This window comes from Crassostrea angulata, chromosome 5 (genome assembly GCF_025612915.1).
Source record: "Crassostrea angulata isolate pt1a10 chromosome 5, ASM2561291v2, whole genome shotgun sequence".
In the NCBI taxonomy this organism is placed as follows: Eukaryota; Metazoa; Mollusca; class Bivalvia; order Ostreida; family Ostreidae; genus Magallana; species Magallana angulata.
The window spans coordinates 15,497,251-15,522,066 of NC_069115.1; the positions used below are offsets into that span (position 1 = coordinate 15,497,251).

General features: G+C 30.6%; 3 protein-coding genes and 1 long non-coding RNA gene across 4 annotated transcripts; all 4 read right to left on the bottom strand.

Moving 5' to 3' along the window:
• Positions 1 to 4,144: 4,144 nt before the first annotated feature.
• LOC128185139 (uncharacterized) lies at positions 4,145 to 5,834 on the bottom strand. Its single transcript, XM_052854812.1, has 4 exons — positions 5,790 to 5,834; positions 4,644 to 4,793; positions 4,406 to 4,552; positions 4,145 to 4,315 (listed from the first exon to the last, which is right to left on the bottom strand). The coding sequence occupies exons 1-4, from the start codon at positions 5,832 to 5,834 to the stop codon at positions 4,145 to 4,147; spliced, it is 513 nt and encodes a 170-aa protein (XP_052710772.1).
• A 4,529-nt stretch (positions 5,835 to 10,363) lies between these two features.
• Positions 10,364 to 11,207, bottom strand: LOC128185140 (uncharacterized). Its single transcript, XM_052854813.1, has 3 exons — positions 10,986 to 11,207; positions 10,748 to 10,894; positions 10,364 to 10,653 (listed from the first exon to the last, which is right to left on the bottom strand). Exons 1-3 carry the CDS (start codon positions 11,205 to 11,207, stop codon positions 10,483 to 10,485), a joined length of 540 nt encoding a protein of 179 aa, XP_052710773.1. The 3' UTR covers positions 10,364 to 10,482.
• Positions 11,208 to 11,956: 749 nt separating this feature from the next.
• On the bottom strand, positions 11,957 to 13,674 carry LOC128183397 (uncharacterized). The gene is made up of 3 exons (XR_008243588.1): positions 13,572 to 13,674; positions 12,269 to 12,327; positions 11,957 to 12,094 (listed from the first exon to the last, which is right to left on the bottom strand). It is a non-coding gene; the product is annotated as an uncharacterized LOC128183397 (long non-coding RNA).
• Positions 13,675 to 22,538: 8,864 nt separating this feature from the next.
• On the bottom strand, positions 22,539 to 24,287 carry LOC128183371 (uncharacterized). The gene has a single exon (XM_052852361.1). The coding sequence runs from the start codon at positions 24,210 to 24,212 to the stop codon at positions 22,545 to 22,547; it is 1,668 nt and encodes a 555-aa protein (XP_052708321.1). The 5' UTR covers positions 24,213 to 24,287; the 3' UTR covers positions 22,539 to 22,544.
• Positions 24,288 to 24,816: the final 529 nt, after the last annotated feature.

A 24,816-nucleotide genomic window follows, 5' to 3' on the forward strand; every position in this document is an offset into this window, starting at 1 on the left:
TCAATACTACGTCAGTGCAATTAATAAATTGACCACACTTTTTATCTGTTCATTTTTGTACACTGATACACTTCTGTTTTTGCATTTCACAACTTCCTTTCCATTTTCTACTTCTCTCTGTGTGTGTCTCTGTCTTTGAATAAATTTCGAAGATACATGTATCTTTTTCATTTGAAAATTATATTTAACCTTGCTAAGATAAAAATTTAAAATGTGATAGTATTATTTTGTATTTTACTAGCTAAATGAAGTATGAAAATAGGAAGTATATACACCTAAATATTTTTTTTATTCTTGTACGACACATCTCTTGTATTTATCAAGCAATAAGTATTTTTACTCTGTCGTTGTTATAAATGTATGACATGCTAATATTATGTTAAATAAAAGCCGAAGGACTGTGTTGTCTTTTAATCGGTTACAGTTTAATTCAGTTACAAAGCTACAACTATTTGCATATTGCGTTAAGGAATAAACATATCCTGCCCTTCACATATTCTTTCTGTGAATTAATATTGAGGATTGACTTTGTTTTTAAATTCAAATCGCATATGTTGTTGCTAAAATGTATTTAATTACTTCCTTGTGGCAATATAGACTTGATAAAAAGAGGATTTGAATAATATTCTAAGTGGATTAAAAACACATTTTGGATAAATGTTTCAATGTAGAAATGACATGTTAATAAATATTTCATTTGTATGCTTTATCAATTTTACCATATGACAGAAGTTTCCATCTCAGGTATCCGTGCGACTTGATGGAGGTGAAATTATCATATACGACAAAATGTAACAAAAACTCTTCTTAACTTATAAGTATTTTTAATATCATTTTGAATGGTCTGTGTTCGTTCAATATCACTTAAAACTTCATATAAATGACCAACAACCGATGAAGGGGATAAAACATAATTACAACTAAGTATAGATTGTTAACTTATAAAAAAAATATTTTTCTTTTATACTTTCAATACGAATATAATTATAAACAATCGATAGCTTAGTATTCCTTTTATTAAAACAAAATTGTAATAAAGAAATTTGAAATTAGGAGTTAAATATTAATCCATTAAATTGTTGATGTTCAAAAAATCTACTGTAATATATTATCAGTAAACATAGCGAAATTTTTTTTATTAAACACTCCCTAAATATTTATATTATTTCAAAAGCGTACAAATACCGGATATACATGTATACATGAATATATCTGAATTTTATTTACAAAAATAAAACACTCTTTAACATGACCTTTGAATGCTTAACGAAACTCTTTAAACCGTGTTTCAACTTGTGCTGGGAATGCTAATGGTTACAATGATGCCAAGGTACACCACTGCATTCCGATGACAAGGGTTAGAATGATATATCAGTATTTAATTAACAAGAATTAAAAAAATGTGTAAACTGAATTCATATGCAAATGAACTTTTTTCTGCATAACATTTTTTTTCCCTTCAAATCAATGATTTTTAAGTAATTCAAAGGGTTAAGTAAACTTATCAAACCTAAACATACACAAACATTTAACTCCTTTTATCTTGTATCCTTTTTTATTTGTATCCTATTAATTAAACCGGAAAAAAGTTTAGGCTATGAAATCCTCTATTGATCAAAAATTGGTAAATCAATAAATAACAAATGAAAATATTATGACAAAATATATGTTTTTGACAATTATGTTAATTGTTTATGTTGATTTCGATTTTTTGAAATGCTGCTGTTTGGGTTTCATTTGGAACCTAAATACACAACACTTTGAGCGAAATTTAACATTAATTAGACACACACATTATAAATAAATACAATGCAGTGAACCTTAACTCAGTTTTCGCTAACGGAAATATATGAATACATGTACAGTGTATCAGTATACTAGGCATTCCTTAATCTTATGTTGTTTCAGTATTTTCAATACATGTACATTTGTAAATTCAAATAAATGACATAACAAACTATGCCGTGATTATTGGTGTAAGTGATTTTTTTAAGTGATAATCACATGGTATAACACTGATTTGACAATTCTTTTTTAAAAGATTAATATTATACATGAATGTAGTTGTCGTATCTAACAAATATGAAACAAACAGATATATTACTAATAACATCATTTGAAAATATGTCTCAATTTTATCAAAAAATTACAAAACTACAAAACAATCTTTTAATATCTCCTCTCAAAATATATATTTACATGTTTGTTTGCTTACATCACAGAAAATAACTAATATAGGCTCATCAAATCGGCTATTAAAATCTCAGAAATCAAAAATAAATATCAACGTTTTCACAATCTGTGTTCATTTATAACAGTTTGACAGTTCTTCGACTGACAGTCGTTAAACACCATACATATGTAGGTCTGGTAGGAACATTCATAACACCAGGTTACTTCATTCGGGATCTGCGTATACAAAACATACACATTAAGTTCCACATACACATGTATCTTAATACAAGTAATGACCTATACGACCCATCACATAAAAGTGAGACAATGTTGTATACGTGACAGCGCTGTATCATATTTACTTGTATTTATAAGATAAAACTACAGCAAATTGTTTTGTTAAACTTAAATACTTGGACGAAAATCACCTTTAAATTACACTGTTTAAAGTTATTTTATGATGTTATGTTGTAATACATACAATAACTATCCTCTCTTCTCACTTTACTACAGATTAACAATATATACATTTTTAAAAACCATAAAAAATACAAGAAACATAACTAACAGACAACAAAACATAACAAACGAAACAAATATTTAAACAATAATTAACAGCTTGAAACAACCAAGTTAAACCAGAACAATTGAATTAGCAAAACAAAATGAAAATTAATAACGAATTTGTTTTACTCACCTCAGAAGCTGTGTCGGTATGCAATACAGTATGCAAACTCATACCGGTTTTAAAACAATACTATATCATCTTCTCGTTTACGGATTGTTAAAGTCTTGCTGATAGCTAATTTAACACGGTCCAAAGAGTTCAAAACCTTACATCAAATGAATATATAAACAGATAATTGAGGGGTACCAGGCAGGTATGAATAAGAAATCCGGTACGGGATGACGATTAACACAGACTGAAATAGCATCGTGATCATTGAACAATATCTATTGATACATGTAGTCATTTCATAGGTTCAGTATTCTTTAAAAGCATAACAGCAAAACTTTTTTACTTGCATAATGCACGTAAATGTTGTGCAATGCATACGGTCAACGTATGGTAATTTTTCGAAGCCTCGCCTTTCAAAAATAAAAGTAAGAGGACGTTTATTGTTGCATTATATCTTTCTTCTCAATCAAATTTAGCATACAATTAAAAAACCCAAAAGCCTCGCTACCGATTATTTACGAAAACAATGTAATTCTTAATTTTATTGCTTTTCATCTATATAAAGTTCATGTTATTTATTCTTATATCATTTTGCGCAATACATTTAATTTGCTTACCAACATATCTTTACGATAAAGAATTATATAAAACAAAAACAATTTTGATACAGCATTCATACTGTGATCTTCATACATGTAATTTAAAGTTTTTATTCAAAGAAAACTCAATTAATTAGCATGTACACACTATTCTTCTAATTAAATAACAAGTTACTATCATTTTTTAATCAAACGTGAAATTAAATAACCTTAATTTTAAGGAAACCTGTTGGTTGAGAATTTTTCTATCAAATCAGCTTTTAATTTTTAGAAATGACAATGTTTGCCAAAAACTGTCATTTAGAAAAAAAATTATAACAATTGAAATTTCATATATTTTTGAGATTTCTATATTGAGCTCTTCCCCTACAAAAATACCACGACCATCGCATCCTCTTAATTAGTGCCATAGTGTCTATAAGTGACAATCACAATGGATGTTTTGATGAATTATTTGTTGTCATTGTTTACATATGCCCTATATGAATGTTTTAACATAATGATAACCTGGCACGTTTTATGGTCCTTTCATTTCTAGAACACTCTTTGTGTTATTGGTTTCAGGATGTAGTTGCTATGGCATACTTGTAAAATACATCTATATAGGCAAAGATTCATCATCAAATATTAATAATTCTATAAATAAAAAAAGTTCTGATCATTTGAAAATAGAGTTTGTTATAAATAACCATTAGTGTACAAGGTGATGCAATACCTTTTGTAAAATTTGTACATCCGGTTGATAAATCACATCTGTTCTCATCACAGTTGCACTGATTTTGACAATCGATACCGTAATAGGGATACGTACATTTTGCTCGACAGTTTTCACCAACGTAACCGAGGATGCATCCTGCTTGAACTGAGAAAACAATTCATTAAATGTTGTAAATGGTTGTATATTAATATTAAAGCAAAAAAAAATGAATAAGTTGACTTAATCAGTTGTTACCTGTTGTAATTGCCATACATCCGGTAGATACGTCACATAAGTCTTTATTACAGTCACATTGACCTTGGCATTCTGCACCGTAATAAGGATAGGAACATTTTCCCCTACAGTTTGTACCAAAGTATCCTGGGCTACAGGATGTATGTACTGAAAAGTAATTATGATCACACTCAAACTTGTCAAGGAATTAAGTAAATAAGAGTAAATTTAAGTAGAAGAAATGGAACTAATTGCTCACCTGTTGTGACAACAACACATCCGGTAGAAACGTCACAAAGGCTTTCATCACAATCACATCGTCCCTGACAGTCTTCCCCAAAATATGGATAAGAACATTTTGCACGACAGTTTTTTCCAAAGAATCCGGGGCTACAGTTTTCCTGAGCCGCTGAAATACATAGAAAAAACAAGAATACCAAAAAATGATGAAGAAGGTATTGGTAGTTATTATTAAAAATTGATAAGCTTTATATAAATATATGTGATGTTGAATAATAAAAAGCATTAAAAATGTACCTTTTATAACATTTATTTTCCACATTGAGGCTTCTCTACCCTTGACGTTTTTATGGTTTATTCGGTGTAATTTTTGATTAATTATAAATTTAAAGATTAATATGTAAACATTCAAATTGAAATTAAATATTGGTTGCAAATATTTTGTTCATACTGTAGGAGCTACATGTGTAACACAAGTACACTATTAGGGCAATTGTAGCAACGATTGCTCTCCAATCAAACATCATATTTATATTTACTGATTTCGATTTAATAAACAATTTTTTAAAGCAATTAATCGTAATCCTTTATTTTATGTATTTTTACATTTTAAGGCTAGTATGAAAGCTAGCACATCTACAGTACATTTTGATACAAATTTGTTACCATGAATAAGTACAGTTTAACAACATAAAACGTCTTTAACTTTTGAAATTATGGTTTAAACTTACTAAGAATTGGTACATTTGTAATTCATTATATATCATATCGAAATCTGCAAAGAAATGTTTACATGTACCTTGCAATGTAAAGAATTATGAATTGTTAAGTTTGTCTGAGTAAGGTTTTATAAGTTGTTCATTAACTCAAATCATTCTCCATAAATTGCTATACATTAGTGACATTTTACTTTACATAGCTTAGAATGTGCTAAACCAAAAAATTTGCAAAACCATGCATCCTATAACACTTATGTTAAAACCAATAATGGTAAAATATTCCGGAATGTTCACGATGACGCCATACGACCATCGAAAGACCTTAACTATTTTATAATCTATCAAAATGTTAACCTGCAGTAAGAATAATGTATCCCATAGAAATATCACACAAGTCTTTGTAACAGTTACAATATCTTTGACAGCGCACTCCTTATGTAGGATACGGACACGGTATTGAACAGTTCCTCCCAGAGTAGCCTGCCATACATTCTAAATAAAATTGTAAATATAAAGAAATTATACAGATTACCATGTTCTCGCATCCATTAGTAATGAAAAATCGATAATACAATGTTCGTTATCCTTGTTATTGTAAATATCATTATTGTTGGTTTACTTAATAGTGAAATTATTTTGTAAAAACAATGACAGAAAAGAACGCACGTTCACACTGTTGAGTTGTTTAATTCCAGCAAAAGCCAATGCAACAACCTTTGTACGTACTGCAATTCAAAAAAAAAATTATTGGTTTATTCCACGGTTACTTTTAATTGCGTTATAATCATGCATATAAGATAAGTTAAAGCTAAATGAAAACATGGCTTTTTACGTTCATTTTTTTCGAATCACATAAAAATAGATTACTCTTAACGTATGAAATCTTCTATTACTGAGCTAATTTTTAGAACTACTGATATAATGAATGTCCATTTTTCAAAGCAATATCTTTCTGAATGATTTAGATTAGCGACCATTCTAATTAAAAATTGAAAGCACACAAACAGAGAAATGAACAATTACTCGTTGTCTATAACCTCAACGAGTGCTTAATTTCCCTCTTCCTTCCTTCTACAAAATTGATGTGTTTATTTGCTTTTTAAATGTAATACAGTACATATTTTGAAGAAAAAGAAATGGCTAAAATTTATGTCAATGGTGCTTCCATTCCAATAATTTGATATTTTGATTAGAAAATTTAAAATAAATATGAACATTTCATTTTGTACTTCTTTGGTTATCAAAATTGACATTTTCTTACATAATGTACCGATAATAAATTAAACAATGCGATCGGAAAAGTCACATTTGAATAACAGACGTATAGTTTTTAATTTTACCAATCAAGATAATTTTTTTAAAGTAATTTTGTTACATGTAACAGCTATTGAGTTCTCTTTTTTTTACATTTATCCTAAATTCTATTTTAATGTAAGGGAAATTATCAATACAGATAGATGTTTTAATGATTCAGAGGCAGGTGTTGAAATAAAATATAATGATATTTGTTCTGTTTCAATTGATGTGAACCTACTCTCAAACTGTTTATAAAAGTTCCAAAAGAAACCCATACACCAACCTTAAACAACCTAAGTACTCAAAAGCATTATATCTTATGTCTCTGTTATAATTGTTTTGCCAATCATTGATCAAGAAATGTTTGCATGTCTTAATTTTCATCCCGGTTTAGCAAATAGGATTAAGAAAAGTGAATGAAAGATGTATATTTAGTTTTTCTTGATAAAAACCCTCTGAAAAAGCGTGAAATTTTTTTTCTGAAAAAATCAAAGTTAACCTTATTATTCGATGTAGAAGAATAATCAAAGTTTTTTCGCATTGTAATTTAGTTCAAACAATTATAATGATTACTTATTTATCAAACTAATAAATCGATCTTACCGTGGGCACCGGTCTCCAGCGGTGTACCTAGATATGATCGTGAATATAAGCATTCGCAGCAACCGTTGAAACATCGTGTCAAAGTGTTTTAGGCATTCAAACATCAAGCCAAAATGTACTGTATGTTTGTGAATAAAACAATCAGATAATATACATATCCGGTATTTTTAGACCTTTAACTATTATAATGTTTCATTTATTTCCTTGTAATAAAAAATGGGTTGCTAATTGCAAACAAATTGATAACAATGATTTTTCAACGTTAACTGTTTATTTTATGAAATATGATAATGTTTCATAGCAAAAAAATGTGCATCCAAACAGTCCGAAAACAGCTTAATTATAATGAACGCCTAAAAAAGTTTGCAAAGCTATATCATTGAAATATTAGTTATTAACACGTAACTCACAAAATCAATCATGTACATATACATGTACATGTAAAAGTACAGCGTAAACCCGTACAATTCAACCTGGAGAGGTGGCATAATTCAGTCAATAAGTTGACATTTAGTCATGTGTAGTTGACTGAAAGTAAGACTTCAACCCTGTAGCGGCTCGAAATGTATGATATTTAATCTTATTACGATGTCTCAACAGAAATCAATACAAAATAATGAACCAGAACCCAGTTTTCGTATCATAAAAAAACACTATAAAAATGCGAAGCATTCCCATATCTTAATTTTCGTCAGTAGTCTAACAATACATGTTCATGTACTCTCGAGATATGAAGAAAAAGACGTGACGAATGTCTGGATTACAGATGGCTGTATGATATTATAATCAATTAATGTAGCCTCGACTTAGCAATTCTTTTTATAATGCATAAAAATAAAATATGTTAATAAAGTTGTCTTTGGCTAACAAAGCTGGATAGCTGGAACCTAATTATACATTGTATCTGTTTCTTATTACAGTTTCTATATGTTAATTTGTAACAGTGCAGTTAATTCATAGACATAATATTTGTTTTTTGACAATTATGTTGATTGTTTATGTTCATTTCGATAAATAGCAGATTTTTTGAAATGCTGCTGTTTGGGTTTCATTTGGAACCTAAATACCCAATACTTTGAGCGAAAGTTAACATTAATTAGACACACACATTAAAAATCAATACAATGCAGTGACTCAGTTTTCGCTAATAGAAATAGATGAATACATGTAACAGAATACAAGGCATTCCTTAATCTTATGTTGTTTCAGTTTTTTCAATACATGTACATTTGTGAATTCTAATGAAAAACATAACAAACTATGCCGTGTTTATTGATGATGGTTCTTCTGAAAGGGATAATCACATCGTATAACACTGATTTGACAATTCTTTTTTTAAAGGTTAATATTATACATGAATGTAGTTGTCCTATCTAACAAATATGAAACAAACAGAAATGTTACATCATTTGAAAATATGTCTCAATTTTATCAAAAATTTACAAAACAACAAAAAATCTTTTAATAACTCCTCTCAAAATATATACTTACATGTTTGTTTGCTTACATCACAGAAAATAACTGATATAGGCTCATCAAATCGGCTATTAAAATCTCAGAAATCAAAAATAAATATCAACGTTTTCACAATCTGTGTTCATTTATAACAGTTTGACAGTTCTTCGACTGACAGTTGTTAAACACCATACATATGTAGGTCTGGTAGGAACATTCATAACACCAGGTTACTTTATTCGGGATCTGCGTATACAAAACACACACATTAAGTTCCACATACACATGTATCTTAATACAAGTAATGACCTATACGACCCATCACATAACAGTGAGACAATGTTGTATATGTGACAGCGCTTTATCATATTTACTTGTATTTATAAGATAAAACTACAGTAAATTGCTTTGTTAAACTTAAATACTTGGACGAAAATCACCTCTAAATTACACTGTTTAAAGTTATTTTATGATGTTATGTTGTAATACATACATTAACTACCCACTCTTCTAACTTTACTTCAGATAAACAATATATAAAATCATAAAAACCATAAAATATATAAGGAACATTACTAACAGATAACAAAACATAAGAAACGAAAAAATATTTAAACAATAATAACTTAAAACAACATAGTTAAACCAGAACAATTGAATTAACAAAACAAAATGAAAATTGATAACGAATTGTTTTACTCACCTCAGAAGCTGTGTCGGTATGCAATACAGTATTCAAACTCATACCGGTTTTAAAACAATACTATATCATTTTCTCGTTTACGGATTGTTAAAGTCGTGCTGATAGCTAATTTAACACGGTCCAAAGAGTTCAAAACCTTACATGAAATGAATATATAAACAGATAATTGAGGGGTTCCAGGCAGGTATGAATAAGAAACCCGGTACGGGACGACGATTAACACAGACTGAAATACTTTCATAGGTTCAGTATTCTTTAAAATCATATCAGCAAAGCTTTTTTACTTGCATAATTCACGTAAATGTTGTGCAATGCATACGGTCAACGTATGGTAATTTTTCGAAGCTTAACCTTTCAAATAAAAGTAAGAGGACGTTTAGTTTTGTAGTATATTTTTTCTTTACAATGAAATTTATCCTACAATTTAAAAACCCAAAAGCCTCGCTACCGATCATTTATGAAAACAACGTAACTCTAAGTTAAAAAATTGATATGGTATATAACAATTTTGCTTTCCGTCTATATAAAGTCAAGTTTCTTTTTATTCTTATATCATTTTGCGCAATACATTTAATTTGCTTACCAACATAACCCTAGGATAAAGAATATCAAAAAAAAACAATTTTGATACAGCAATCAAACTGTGATCTTCATATATGTAATGTAATTGCCCAAAACTGTCATTTAGAAAATTAATTCTAACAATTGACATTTCATATATTATTTTAGATTCCCTATAGTGAGCTCTTCCCCTACAAAAACACCACGACCATTGCGACCTCTTAATTAGCGCCATAGTGTCTATATGTGACATAATCACAATGGATGTTTTGATGAATTATTTGTTGTCATTGTTTACATACACCCTATTTGAATGTTTTCACATAATTATAACCTGGCACGTTTTATGGTCCTTTCATTTCTAGAACACTCTTTGTGTTATTGGTTTCAGGATGTAGTTGCTATGTCATACTTGTAAAATACATCTCTATAGGCAAAAATTCATCATCAAATATTAATAATTCTATATATATATAAAAAGGTTCTGATCATTTGAAAATAGAGTTTGTTATTAATAACAATTAGTGTACAAGGTGATGCAATACCTTTTGTAAAATTTGTACATCCGGTTGAGAAATCACATCTGTTCTCTTCACAGTCGCACTGATTTTGACAATCCATACCGTAATAGGGATACGTACATTTTCCTCGACAGTTTTCTCCAACGTACCCGGGAATGCATCCTGCTTGAACTGAGAAAACAATTCATTTAAATATTGTAAATGGTTGTTAATAAATATTAAAGCAAAAAAAAAAAATGAATAAGTTGACATAATCAGTTGTTACCTGTTGTAATTGCGATACATCCGGTAGATACGTCACAGAAGTCCTTATCACAGTCACATTGACCTTGACATTCTGCACCGTAATAAGGATAAGAACATTTTCCCCTACAGTTTGTACCAAAGTATCCTGGGCTACAGGATGTTTGTACTGAAAAGTAATAATGATCACACTCAAACTTGTCAAGGAATTAAGTAAATAAGAGTAAATTTAAGTAGAAGAAATGGAACTGATTGCTCACCTGTTGTGACAACAAGACATCCGATAGAAACGTCACACAGGCTTTCGTCACAATCACATCGTTCCTGACAGTTTTCCCCAAAATATGGATAAGAACATTTTGCACGACAGTTTTTTCCCAAGAATCCGGGGCTACATTTTTCCTGAGCCGCTGAAATACATAGAAAATGCAAGAAACAAAACAAATGTTGAAGATAGTAATGTTAATTATAATTATAATCATAATTTGATATGCTTTATATAAATATATGTTGTGTTGAATATAATATAGCATTAAAAAAATGTACCTTTTATAATATTTATTTTCCACATTAAGGTTTCTCTACCCTTGACGATTTTCTGGTTTATTTGGTGTACTTTTTGATTGAATTTAAAAATTAATATGTAAACATTCAAATTGAAATTAAATATTGGTATTTTTATTGTTTTCGATATAATAATGCATTTTTTTAATTAAATTAATCGCAATCCTTTATTTTATGTATTATTTTTTTTACATTTTAAGGCCAGTATGAAAGCTAGCACATTTACAGTACATTTTGATACACATTTGTAACCATGAATAAGTACAGTTTAGCAACATAAAACGTCTGTAAATTTTGAAATAATGGTTTAAACTTACTAAGAATTGGTACATTTGTAATTCATTATATATAAAATCGAAATCTGCAAAGAAATGTTTACCTTGCGATGTAAAGAATTATGAATGTTAAGTTTGTCTGAGTGAGGTTTTATTAGTTTTTCATTGAATTCAGCAATTTTAACTCAAATTATTCTCTATAAATTGCTAAACATTAGTGACATTTTACTTTAAATAGCTTAGAGTGTGTTAAATCAAAAAATTGGCAAAACCATGCATCATATAACACTTATGATAAAGCCAATAACAGTAAAATATTCCGGAATGTTCAGGATGACGTCATACGACCATCGAAAGACTTTAAACATTTTATAATCTATCAAAATGCTAACCTGTAGTAAAAATAATGCACCCCATAGAAATATCACACAAGTCTTAGTAACAGTTACAATATCCTTGACAGCCCCATCCGTATGTAGGATACGGACACGGTATTGAACAGTTCCACCCAGTGTAGCCTGCCATACATTCTAAATAAAATTGTAAATATAAAGATATTATATAGATTACCATGTTCTCGCGCCCATTAGTATTTAAAAATCGATAATACAATGTTCGTTATCCTTGTTATTGTAAATACGATTATTGTTGGTTAACTTAATAGTGAAATCATTTTGTAGAAACAATGACAGAAAAGAACGCACGTTCACATTGTTGAGTTGTCGAATTCAAGCTAAAGCCCGGGCAGCAACCTTTGTACGTACTGCAATTCAAAATATAACATTTTGGCCTATTTTTGCTTTTTAGAGTATAAAAAAAATGATTGGTTTATTCCACGGTAACTTTTAATTGCGTTATAAGATAAGTTAAAGCTAAATGGAAACATGGCTTTTTACGTTCATTTGTTTTGTTCGAATCACATAAAAATAGTTTACTCTTAACGTATGAAATCTTCTATTACTGAGCTAAGTTTTTGAAATACTGATATGATGAATGTTCATTTTTTAAACCAATATCTTTCTGAATGATTTAGATTAGCGACCATTCTAATTAAAAATTGAAAGCACACAAACAGAGAAATGAACAATTACTCGTTGTCTATAACCTCAACGAGTGCTTAATTTCCCTCTTCCTTCCTTCTACAAAATTGATGTGTTTATTTGCTTTTTAAATGTAATACAGTACATATTTTGAACAAAAGAAATGGTTAAAAATCACGTTAATGGTGCTTCCATTCCAATAATTTGAAATTTTGATTAAAAAATTTAAAATAAATATGAACATTCCATTTTGTAACTCTTTGGTTATCAAAATTGACATTTTCTTACATAATATACCGATAATAAATTAAACAATGTGGTCGCAAAAGACACATTTGAAAAACAGACGTATATATTTTAATTTTACCAGTCAAGATAAATTTTTTTCAAATAATTTTGTTACATGTAACAGCTATTGAGTTCTCTTTTTGACATTTATCCTAAATTCTATTTTAATGTTAGGGAAATTATCAATACAGATAGATGTTTAAATGATTCAGAGGCTGGTTTTGAAATGAAATATCATGATATTTATTATGTTTCAATTTATGTGAACCTACTCTAAGACTGTTTATAAAAGTTCCAAAAGAAACCCAGACACCAACCTTGAACAACCTAAGTACTCAAATCAACAGTATGTTTTTTCCAAAAGAAAAACTTTCTTTGCATTATATCTTGTGTGTTATAAATTGTTTACCAGTCATTGATCAAGAAATGTTCGCATGTCTTAATTTTATTTCCGGTTTATTAGATAGGATTAAGAAAAGTGAATAAAAGATGTATGTTTAGTTTTTCTTGATAAAAAGTAATCAGTAAAGCCGTCAGAAAAAGCGAAATTATTTTTTAGAAAAATAAAAGTTACCCTTCTTAGTCAATGTAGTAGAACAATCAAAGCTTTCTTGCATTGTAATTTAGTTCAAACAATTATAATGATTACTTATTTATCTAACTAATAACTCGATCTTACCGTAGGCACCAGTCTCCAGCGGTGTACCTAGATATGATCGTGAATATAAGCATTCGCAGCAACCGTTGTAACATCTTGTCAAAGTGTTTTCGGCATTCAAACATAAAGTAAAAGTGTACTGTATATTTGAAAATTAAAAAAATCAGATATCTACATATCCGGTATACTTAAGCTTTTAACTATTATCATGATTCACTTACGTACTTGTATAAAAAAAATTGGTTGCTAATTGCAAACACATTGAAAAGAATGGTTTTTCAAAGTTAACTTTTTATTTTTTGAAACATGATAATTTTTCATAGCAAAATAAAATGTGCACCTTAACTGTCCGTAAGCAGATGAATTATAATGAACGCCTTAAAACGTCCGCAGAGGTTAATCATTGAAATATTACTTATCAACAAGTATCTCACATAAACTATAATGTAAATATTGACACAAGTACAGCCTGAACCCGTACCATTTAACCTGGAGGGCTGGCATAATTCAGTCAGTAAGTTGACAATTAGTCTAATTGTGAATTGACTGTATTGGCTCAAAGTAACAGATTGCTGTATGATATTTGATCCTAATTACGATGTCTACACAGAAGTAAATAAACACAAATAGTGAACCAGAAATCAGTTTTCACTTCATAAAAACTGTAAGAATGCGAAGCATTCCTATATGATCTTAATTTTCTTAAGTAGTTTAACAATACATGTTCAAGTACTTTCGAGATTAGAAGAAAAGACATTACAAATGTCTGGATTACAAAAGACTGTGTGATATTATAACCAATTGATGTAGCGTCGGCTTGGCAATATAGTTTTAAAATGTAGAAAAATGTAGAAAAATTAAATATGTGAAAATAATGAATTTGTTTTTGGCTAACAAAGAAAAAATAGCTAGATCCTTATAATATAATGCATCTGTTTCATATTAAAGATTTATAAACTACTTAAATATATTTTTTAAAAACACTCCCTACAAACATACATTTAAATGATTGTATGCGGACAGAAGATAACCGTTACTGACTGACAAAATAAACTATTAAAGCCTCCATAATTTAAAACACAACAACTTACATACTCACAGTTATTATTGGAATTATACAAAAATACATAGCTATCATTCAGAGCAAAATTTTTAAGCAATAGAACAGGACTGTTTGTATAAAAGAATTATGAAATGCAGCTTTAAAAACAAATTAAATCAATGTGCAGACACTTCCAGAATCCGGATGCTGTGCAAATACATCTACTTATAATAGTGTCGTTATTCAAAGCTTTAAATGTAGCAGTTGAATAACAGACTGTGAACGTGTTGATTCTAATCAGAAGTAAACTTGTTTCCCCGCTATCACATTAAACCACGTCATTAAACATTAAACCATTAAAAAAGAAAACTTCAGACTTGGAATTGTGAATAAAAACGGATTAATAAGATAAGAAAAATAATCGAAATAAAGACTAACTTTACGTTATTGGTGTCAGGGTGAATTTGCAATGCAATTCTACTCATAGTGAGCTTATTTGTCGAACATTATTGACGTACATGTAATAATTGTTAGAGGTTTGAAAAAGAAATATTTAGTTTAACAAATAATATTTCACCATGTTAATAAAATTGTTAAGCGTTTATGTACGTTTCCTTAACTGATAAACGGCTGATGGCTACTGAAAGTTTAATCATGATGATGCCAATAAATGTATACTTATATATGTATATTTTAGTCGGCCTCTAATGGATGTTTACTTACGTTCACATTGCTGTGAATTCGAGTTCCAAAAGAAACGTTGGCAACAACCATTAAAAAAAATATGTTTAGCAACAAAGTCAACTTTATCTTAAAATAAATCTTCTGGCCTGCTCATGTTTTTATTTTTATATATTTGTTTTTCAATTTTTGATCAAATCCTGTTAGCATATCTTTTCTTTATTTCCGGTTTTATAGAGGGGGAAATGGGACTTACATATAGTGAGTGAACTTATCGCATATAAATGTATGACTGTATGTTTTTATTAAAATTTGTGAAAATTGATCTGTTTAGTTAGTCGTTTGATTAAAGAGAAATGTATACGCAAAAAATTGTTTGTTTACATATTGTGCAAGTGAAATTTTAAATGAGTCTTAACATCCTGTAAACTGATACATTTTAGGTGGTGATTTATGCGTACAACCTGCCGTATGATCAAATTCTGTACATTTCTTCTGGTTTCAGTTGTCATATTTGAAAGATAAATCATCTTTTTTAGTAACCGTGCCATTTTGGGCCTAATATCATTTATCTTGCATTATCATGGTCAACAGTTTGTCAAACAGAAAAAACAAACAAATATTTTTTTGTATTGAAATGTTGTTTAAATAGTTATTATAAATAGTTATTAGTCATTTTTCTAGCTAATAAGTCATTCCTACTTTTCGATGCCACGGTGTACACTCCAACATTTGCAAATCATTCAACATTTTGGTTAAATTCAGCGAGATCGAACGATTGACATTTGTGAGGGTTGTCCCGAAAATAGCGTAGACAAGTGGCGTTATTTAGTAAATCGAAATCACAGGAAGATGAAACTTGTGCCACAAAGGGTTTAAGAAGTGTGCAGTCAAGTTATGTTTTGAAATCAAATATTGTTTAAGATTAAATAAGTGAAATAAATGAATGTTAAATCATCATTTTGACTTGCAGCGCAATGTCAAAAACGAAATCAACATGAAATGAAAAATGCAAGGAAAAGCTTAAGGTCTTTTCGAATGAAAAATTTGAAATAAAAATACATTAATATTTGTTAATAACTCTATAATTTACTCAGAAAATGTTTTGACTATAATTTTTATAGCGCATTTTGTAACAAGTAAAAGTGTTAACTTGATGTAAAATGACGACGTCGGCATTTAAGGCGGCGCTGCGGTAACTGATAAGATTTTGTAAAGACCTTGAAACAAATCCAAAGCGGCCATTGAAGAAAATAAAATTAACAAAATCGCTTAGAATTGCATTTAGTGAATAAGTAGTCCTACAACATTGAAAATATTCGGACGAGTCTGATGACAATAAGTGAAAAAAGTAAAACCGACCGTTAGAAATGGACGTCAAAATGCTGAACAAAATGTTTCAGTAGGACGAATGTTAGACAACAAGTATCACAGGCAAGTTTGGAGTCGGCAAATCGTTTGTATATTTAGTAGATATTTAAAAAAGCAAAACTAGAACTCCATGTTGATTGTACACCCAGAGTACATTTTCAAAGAAAATATTTTTTTTCAAGATATTTTCGGAAATAAAACGTAAACGTTATCGAAAATGATGTGGAGTTTCTATCAACAACGTAAAGACTGTATATATTCAACGTCGCACATTGCACCGCCTTACAAAACTTGTTGTTACTAATTATTCATTCTCTCAAGAAATTAACAAAGTACTGATTTGAATTTTTCAGTATTGTATGCCAAAGAGCAATTGAAAAAATCGTGGAAGTCTAATGAAATTGCACTGAACAGATTTTAAGTTATGTGTTCTGCCTACGCTATTTTTGGAAAACCCTCGTATATAGGTAGCAACTATTGTAGAAAAATGCGTAGAACAGAAACTATTTTTTCATTGAAAAGATTCAATGATCAATAAACGTCCTCGTAAAACCATTTTTTACGAATGAAGTCAATGGGTCATTGATGGCGTACAAATTATAATTAATGATTAAGGTTAATAATGGCATTACTCTGTAATTTTATCATCGGAGTATTTTGTCGGATACTTTTTTAAAAATGGTTATGTCTAATACATGTCTCATACAAATAGATAATACCATACCATATATCACTACCAATCGTTAGTAAAGATATTTTATCATGTTTTTTTTCTTTTGAGACTACAACTGTATCAAAAAACAAATAATGTACTAAATTGTCCATCGTTCTTACCCTTCGCATCAGAATGCAGTTGTGTAAAGAGAGAAAACAGTGAATAGACACATTAGCAGCATGAGTTGTATCATTGTGTTTTGTTTGGCAGTGACTGTGCTTTATGTTGGTATTAAATGAAAAGAACGAATATACATACCTGATGTTGTTAAAGCTTTTGACTGTAATGCATTAGCAATAAGGAAACCTTAAATCTGAAACCCTCCCTTTCTAAGTTTAAATTTCTCACTTATTTACAAAAAGCAATACATTGTATTTCATTTTTTGCGTAAAAATTTACAACTGTTATATTGATTTACGTACGTATGTACCAAGAGAGTGATATATTGTACTACTGTTTAAGAAATCTGACTGTGTTTTGTATTATATAATGGTGTGTCTGGTGACTGGTAGATAAGAATCAGCTTTTAACACAACGTCTCGTTTTCAGTAATATCCCAGTACTAATAATATTTAACAACCATTAAGACACATATAAAACATGTAATATGCACTAAATGAATCAGTGTCACGTATAATTTGAAGAAATAGGTTTCGAAAGGATACATATTTTGTAAATGGTAGAATTGTGTTGTTCAGTTAACAGTAAACCAATATTTAGTCACCTTTGAGTCGAAAGAATGAGATATTTAAAACCTGAGATGGCCCATATTTCTGCGTCAACCATGTAGCAGTCAATCCGTTGCATTATGTTTGTTATTCAATTAAATGATGCAATTTATTACAAAAGAAAACTAAGACAGAGTCTTATTCTTTTCTACTGAAATCAAAACGTATAAATGTTTGAAAGTGTTATACATACGGATTTTTAGTGAAAAAAAAACTGGGAGTCCTTATTTTTTAAACCAACATAACTTCTATAACAAATCAATGACAAATTAGTATTTGTTGTTTACATGCATCTAAGCTCTTTCAGGATCATTGACCCTTGGGTAAAAACAATAAAACGACCTGTCAAGCATAATAATTGTATTATGTTTGATAGTAGAATTTCCTCCTGTTTCCCTCCGGCAAAATGGCTATAAAACAGCCCCCCCCCCATTCCTGGAAAAATATGTTCGTCGCATGACATTCATGACAATATTTCGCAATATCTGAGATGACATTAATTACTCATATTTAAAGGTAATAAATAGTTTAGCTCCTCTCAACAAACTACTTGTAATTCCCTAATTTGAGTAAAGAGACAAGCTATGAATGATTATTTTATAACGTAGATACTTCCAATGATTCTCCAGAGCAGATGTAAAATGGCCCAGACAAGATTGCACAAACAGACGGACAGACGACTCGTTCTGTTGATTTTCAAAAAGTTCAATTAGAATTCTAGAGACACATTTGATTTACAAATTAAGAACATATATTAGCACATGAATGCGGAATATGCCATATCTTAATGATTACAAAAAACTGAGACCAAAATCAGCTTGCAATGATTTTATATGATTTTGTTTTCGTACTTTTAAAGTAGATCCAGTGTTCTGTGACGTCACACTTTTTTGTAAAACTTTGAATTCTTTAAAAATTGTGCAAGATAGTTTTATTTATTTTATGTGAATATAATCACATGGATGTAATTAGAAATATTGGTAGGTTCAAGATATTTTCGCACTTAATTTTATACTAAATTTCCAAATGTTTATATATATTTTATCTATGCAAAGGGGAAATAACTCTTTTTCTGACTTTTCTCTCAGTTGTATGTCTAAATGCTATAGTTGTTCTTATTCCAACGATTAATTTTAAAATATTTTAGTAATTTTAGTTTTCTGATAAAGTTGACATTAAAATTAAACAAGAAAAACAAATTTCTGCCTACAAGATTTTACTTTTAACAACAAAAAAATACATTTTTCTAATGCTAAAATATGCTTTAGTTTATGTTTATTTGGCATCTCAAAAAGTGTGATGACATGCATATTTTTTCTAACAATTGATGACATTTAAGTCTATTAAGTCGAAATCAGTTCGGTTTTTCAACTTTCCTCAGAGAATTTTACGAGTATGGAGCTACCTTAAATAGAGAACGGAAACATGGTTTTGATTGCTAACAAGACATTTTACAGCTAAAAATTTAGTACCATTTGATGCACAATACAGTTATCAAAAGATTCCTGTCAAAGATTGTCAAATAAACTTTATAAAAATTATCAACAAATTATCAAAATAATATCTGACGCCACTGTTAATTTTGAATGTCTCAGAGACACTGCCATTAAAACAGATCTGTCTTCTTATATCCGTGTGGAAGGTTTCAACAAAGATAAGTTTTTGGCTAGCAATATTTAGAAGGATATCAAAATGCCCCTATCTGCTGACCATGTCCAGATCAAATACCTTCAGTTGTTATATGATGTCATGGAAGATATGCATTTCTTCTGAAATTGTCAAAGGAAGAAAATCATACCTACCATTGACGTTTCTAAGCGGTAGCAACTCTGTGATTCTGAGTATAGACACATAGCTAGCTTCTGCAGTCTGAGCAAGATAATTTGAACAAATGCTAGGTCGAGGATGCTCGTGTGGGGTGTGCTTCTGTAGCTGTTGTAGTCGCTTCTCTTTCCTTTGCTCGTGAAGAAAATAATGATCTTTAAATTCTCCATTTCCTGCGACTTGTTTCTTTGCATTGACAAAGGATGTCATGCATATACCTTGCACTGTTTCAAACGGTGCAAATGGCAGGTCGCCGATACCTTTGCTTCTTCTACTATTGGTTCTGCATTAAGCTCCTCCATCGTTGGTAGGGACTAATTGTATTCAGCGCGTCGGCGCGCCCGCACGCCCATCTCATCTCTGTTATTCCAAGTAAAATCTTCCCGTAGTAAAACACTCAAATGACGTCATTTTTTTTAAATTTTAAAGCATTATCGCTTACATTCATGTCAAGAAATTTCGATCCCGATAGTAATTACCTTGTAAATAGTTTTGATTTCGCGGTAGAGCTTTTATAAATCGCAGATTTATTCTTTAGTGGCACACACCAAAGTTCTTCGCATTTCATTTTTAATTCATGATTTAACAATGGATATTATCTATTTTGCTATAACCTTGAACGGATTGAGCTTTTGCTTTTTTTTCTTTGGACATCAGCTAACATTTTTTTAAAATCTTTAATATGACATTGATACTGGAGTCAAGTCTACTTTTATAAAACTAATATTGGCATCAAATGCCAACAGAAACAAAAATAACATAAACACAAATGTTTTTGATGTCTCTGATGCCAAACAAGGTATTGGTGTTTTACAAACATATACTGCCCGTATTCATTAATACAACTTAGAATATATAATCGTCTAGAAAGTGAACTTATTTAGTCAATAGCCAATCTTTCCAAGTCAAGGGTTTCTGATCCGTGAGAAGCGATGCGGATCAGAAACCCTTGACTTGGGAAGATGTCAATTGCCCAACTGGCCTAAACATCGGGGTATTGGGTCGTCAAGTATGTAAATTTACATTTATTACTAACTGATTTAATCGCAAGATTTGTCCATAATGCCTTTAGTGTGAATGATATCAAATATATGTTTACACATGGCTAATTGTCGCCTGAGCAATAATATCGTAAGGTTAATGACAAGAAGGCCCATGGCTTGTACAGATATTTTCTATATTATAATAATAATAATTAGTACAGATATTTTCTATATTATAATAATAATAATTTTCCCCCGCACCTATTCCCGATATATTGTTATTTATCAAGTGAGAACTTCTTGCCAATATTTAAACTAGATGCTGTCATTAGACAGTAAAACCTGCACCAAGGGTTTGCCCCTAAATAACACTGTTTTGTACCAGTTTGATTAAAAATGAAGGCCACATGCAAACTCCGGTAATACATTTAAAAATGATAATTTTCATAACTGACGGATGAGATCCCTTCTAATATGATAATACACATGAGCAGCATTTTATGTGCAATTTGGGGTTGAACTGTTTGCAGTGAATTTCAGTTAATCAATAATCTTAACATTTCATGTCATTGAAAGTATAACGGTCTATATAATTATTACAAACAAAATTAAAAATTAAATTATGCCCCCTCCCCGTGGCGGTTGCCGGTTTTAGATTTGCTTCTGTGTGCCTACATGTACATCATCGTGTGCACAGATTTAGAGAAGGGGTGGGAGTGAGGGTCCAGACCCCCCCCCCCCCCTGAAAATTCATTTATTATAATTCTAAACCAAAAGTACACCTTGGACCCCAATGCTCTAACAGACATGTAAACGCTCTAACCCATTGCGTTTCAATGTAAGGTAACACTATTTGGGGGGTAAATATTTAATTAATATTTAATATACTTTATTGTTTATCTCAATAAGAAGTATACACCACAATATGCAGGTATCCTGCACCACCTTAAAGCTGTTATTTACCTGTTATTAAGCAACAGAGAGTAAAGAATTTTACACAACTGGTGCTAGTAAGTAAAAGATAGAATGACCAAACATCAATGCCGTCTTTGTTAATTCAAATCAACCCTTTCTTCAATTACCATTTCTCTATGATAGTTGAAGATTACCAACAATTCCTACAGATGTTAGATTCTTTATATTTATGCATGTCCGGACTTTACATATCCGTGTTCGACGATACACGGTTCTACAATGTTTAAAAATAGTCGAAGTGTTTCAATATTTATTGAATAATTCATATCAATTATGAAACGTTCTTCAGTAAGAATGTACATGATGTTGTGCTACAATTTGAACTTTTGAAGCCATATTACCAACAGCTTTTAACACTTCACTGGTAGGAAATCTAATTTAAAGCTTGCATAGTTCAAAATATACGGTGAAAAGACGGACAGGTATATTTAAAATAAGTCCTCTGTATCTTCAATTTAGGAAATATTAACATTAGAAAATAAAATATAAATATAATCAAGCGGAACGATGGTAGTCAGATATAGAAAATGATATGAGGCATTGAGAATTGTTTCAAGAAAAAAAAGTTTGTTTTACTTATCATATATATATATATATATATATATATATATATATATATATATATATATATATATAAATATATATATATATATATATATAACTTTCATTGTCAAGTCACTCAAGATACTTGATGATTTTGATGCAGGCAGTGTCGCATTCTCCAACCCAAAGATTTTCCTCTGTATCCAAGCTCAAAACAAACGGATCCTGCAAACCACACGTGATATACCGGACGAACTTTCCGTTTCTGTCGGTTACATGAACACAGTTATTATCTCGATCTGCGATCAGAATACGACAGTAACTGTCAGTTGCAATACCGTGAGGATAGAACTCTTTAAAGCTGCGCGATAGACACCCGGTATAACGGAAGCGATATTCTCCGGATTTTTTCATCACTATCACTGCGCATGCGTTCCAGTCAGAAACACAGATGTCGCCATTTCCGTTTTCACAGATATACATGCTGTTCCGGCTTATTGAAAATAATGGTTTCCTAATATCGTCGAATTGAAATTGTTGTTTCAATTTACCATCGGCAAATACACCCACTTTGCTTTCTGTATAATCATTCCGTCTCATGCAGACCATTAAATCTCCGTCTGAATTAAAGCAGAGACCATAGGGTATCCAGCCGGATACATCGACAAACTTCTCGATCTTGGTCTTCTTTACTAAATAAATGCATGCATCCTCTTTGTGAGAAAATGCAATATTGCCATCACTATTCATCGCAATATCTTTCTGACTGGTTCCAGATGCAGCATTGAAGGAATTTAACGCATTACCCGATTTGTCTAGCTGTTTAATCTTCTCGTCATCTCCATAAATCCAAACCTTTTCCTCAGACTCGCAGCAGATTCCTTTTAATTTTGTACAGTGCGTTAAAAGAACTACAAGAAGAGTTGGCTCTTCCATCATCGTTAGTGTTGAAGCCATCGTAACATCGCCCGTTTTACTTATGGTAAAACCTGGAAGAGTGGAGTGTACAGATGACTGGAGAGACACAACTTGTTTAATGATTTCTTCTTTTTTCACGTCTGGCAATATCAGTTTTGGTGGACTTATGTCTTTCATAGGTGGTACAAGCCGTAAATCTTCTACGATTGATTTGTACTCAAGCATTTTAAAGGAATTTTCTTCATTCAAGATATGTTCGTTTCGTTCAATGCAGTCTTTTACTACTTGATATGAATTCTGCACTTTGTCTTTATCGTTTTGTAAAATCTGAAGATCTTCTTTAACCATATCAGTCAACTCGTGTTCAATTGTTTCTATTGCTTTAGTGAGGATTTGGTTCAACTCTTGCCCTCGTTTTTTTAACGAACTCTTTTCTTGATTACTGTGCTCGGTGTACTTCTTAATTTTATTCTCCCGGTCTTTGACAATCATTGAATACTCTTTTTCAAAATGATGCAATTCTATCAAATCTTCTATGATAATGTTCCGGGTTTTTTCCGAGAAATCCGCCAGTTTCACTGCCCCATGTCGATTGTGATTCCCCGTCATGATCAGGCACTGCGAACAGATTGGGACGTTGCAGTCCTGACAGTAAAGGGTTCGAGATTCTCCAGGATGGTCCTGGCATTCCGATGCCTGTGGTTTCGGTTGGACAGACTCGGAGGTGTATGAAAGAATTTCATGCTTCAAAGATTTGTTTCTGTCTAGATGGGTCGGTAAACACTGTCCGCAAAGGTTAACATGACAACTGCCGCATAGGAAGACGACGACCTCCGTGCACATGCTGCATCGGACGGCGTCTTGTGCTGTGTTCGTGGCCATATCTTTCAATCTTGCTTGAAAACGTAAGATTAAATCTGTCAATAGAACTTACGTAAAGTTATAAAAATCCATATTACTATCCGAAGCAGAGAGAAGCGGTCAAATTAAAACGCAGAACGTCACAATGTAAAGGCAGTTCCAGGCTTATTTCCAAAATTATGCAAAATCAACTTTTGATATTGCCGACTCTCGCTAATAACACTTCGACTTATCGTGTTTCCTGTTTTTCATAGATTCAGCAATAAATCAATTTCGTAAGTACTTCCTTGTGTGTAATGTTTCCGTTGATAATATTAGATAAATTAGAACATACACTGAAGAAGAATTTAATTATTGTTCTTCTTATTAAAAAAATTTCCTTACTTGCATAGTACTTTTATTGATAATAAACCATCCCTAATGTATACTGAAATGTAGACGTCAGCTTTCAACACCACAGTCTAAAGTCTTCTACAAGGGACCGAAACACCTCTTATTGTATAGTATCTCTGCATCCGTATCTACAAATTCCAGGTTTTATCTTCCTATCTTTGCCTTTAAAATTTTAAAATATAAATGTGTACAAATTAATATTTTCCACTCGAGCTGTTCATGTACATGAGTC

Bases quoted from the DNA above. Each gene is read 5' to 3' on its own strand.
- LOC128185140 (XM_052854813.1), bottom strand. From the start codon at position 11,207: ATGATTATAATTATAATTAACATTACTATCTTCAACATTTGTTTTGTT. The intron at 10,895-10,985 runs GTGAGCAATCAG...ATTACTTTTCAG, and splicing joins ATGTCTTGTTGTCACAACAG to TACAAACATCCTGTAGCCCA. The intron at 10,654-10,747 runs GTAACAACTGAT...TTGTTTTCTCAG, and splicing joins ATGTATCGCAATTACAACAG to TTCAAGCAGGATGCATTCCC.
- LOC128183371 (XM_052852361.1), bottom strand. From the start codon at position 24,212: ATGGCCACGAACACAGCACAAGACGCCGTCCGATGCAGCATGTGCACG.
- LOC128185139 (XM_052854812.1), bottom strand. From the start codon at position 5,834: ATGTATGGCAGGCTACTCTGGGAGGAACTGTTCAATACCGTGTCC. The intron at 4,794-5,789 runs GTATCCTACATA...TATGTATTTCAG, and splicing joins AACTGTTCAATACCGTGTCC to CGGCTCAGGAAAACTGTAGC. The intron at 4,553-4,643 runs GTGAGCAATTAG...ATTACTTTTCAG, and splicing joins ATGTGTTGTTGTCACAACAG to TACATACATCCTGTAGCCCA.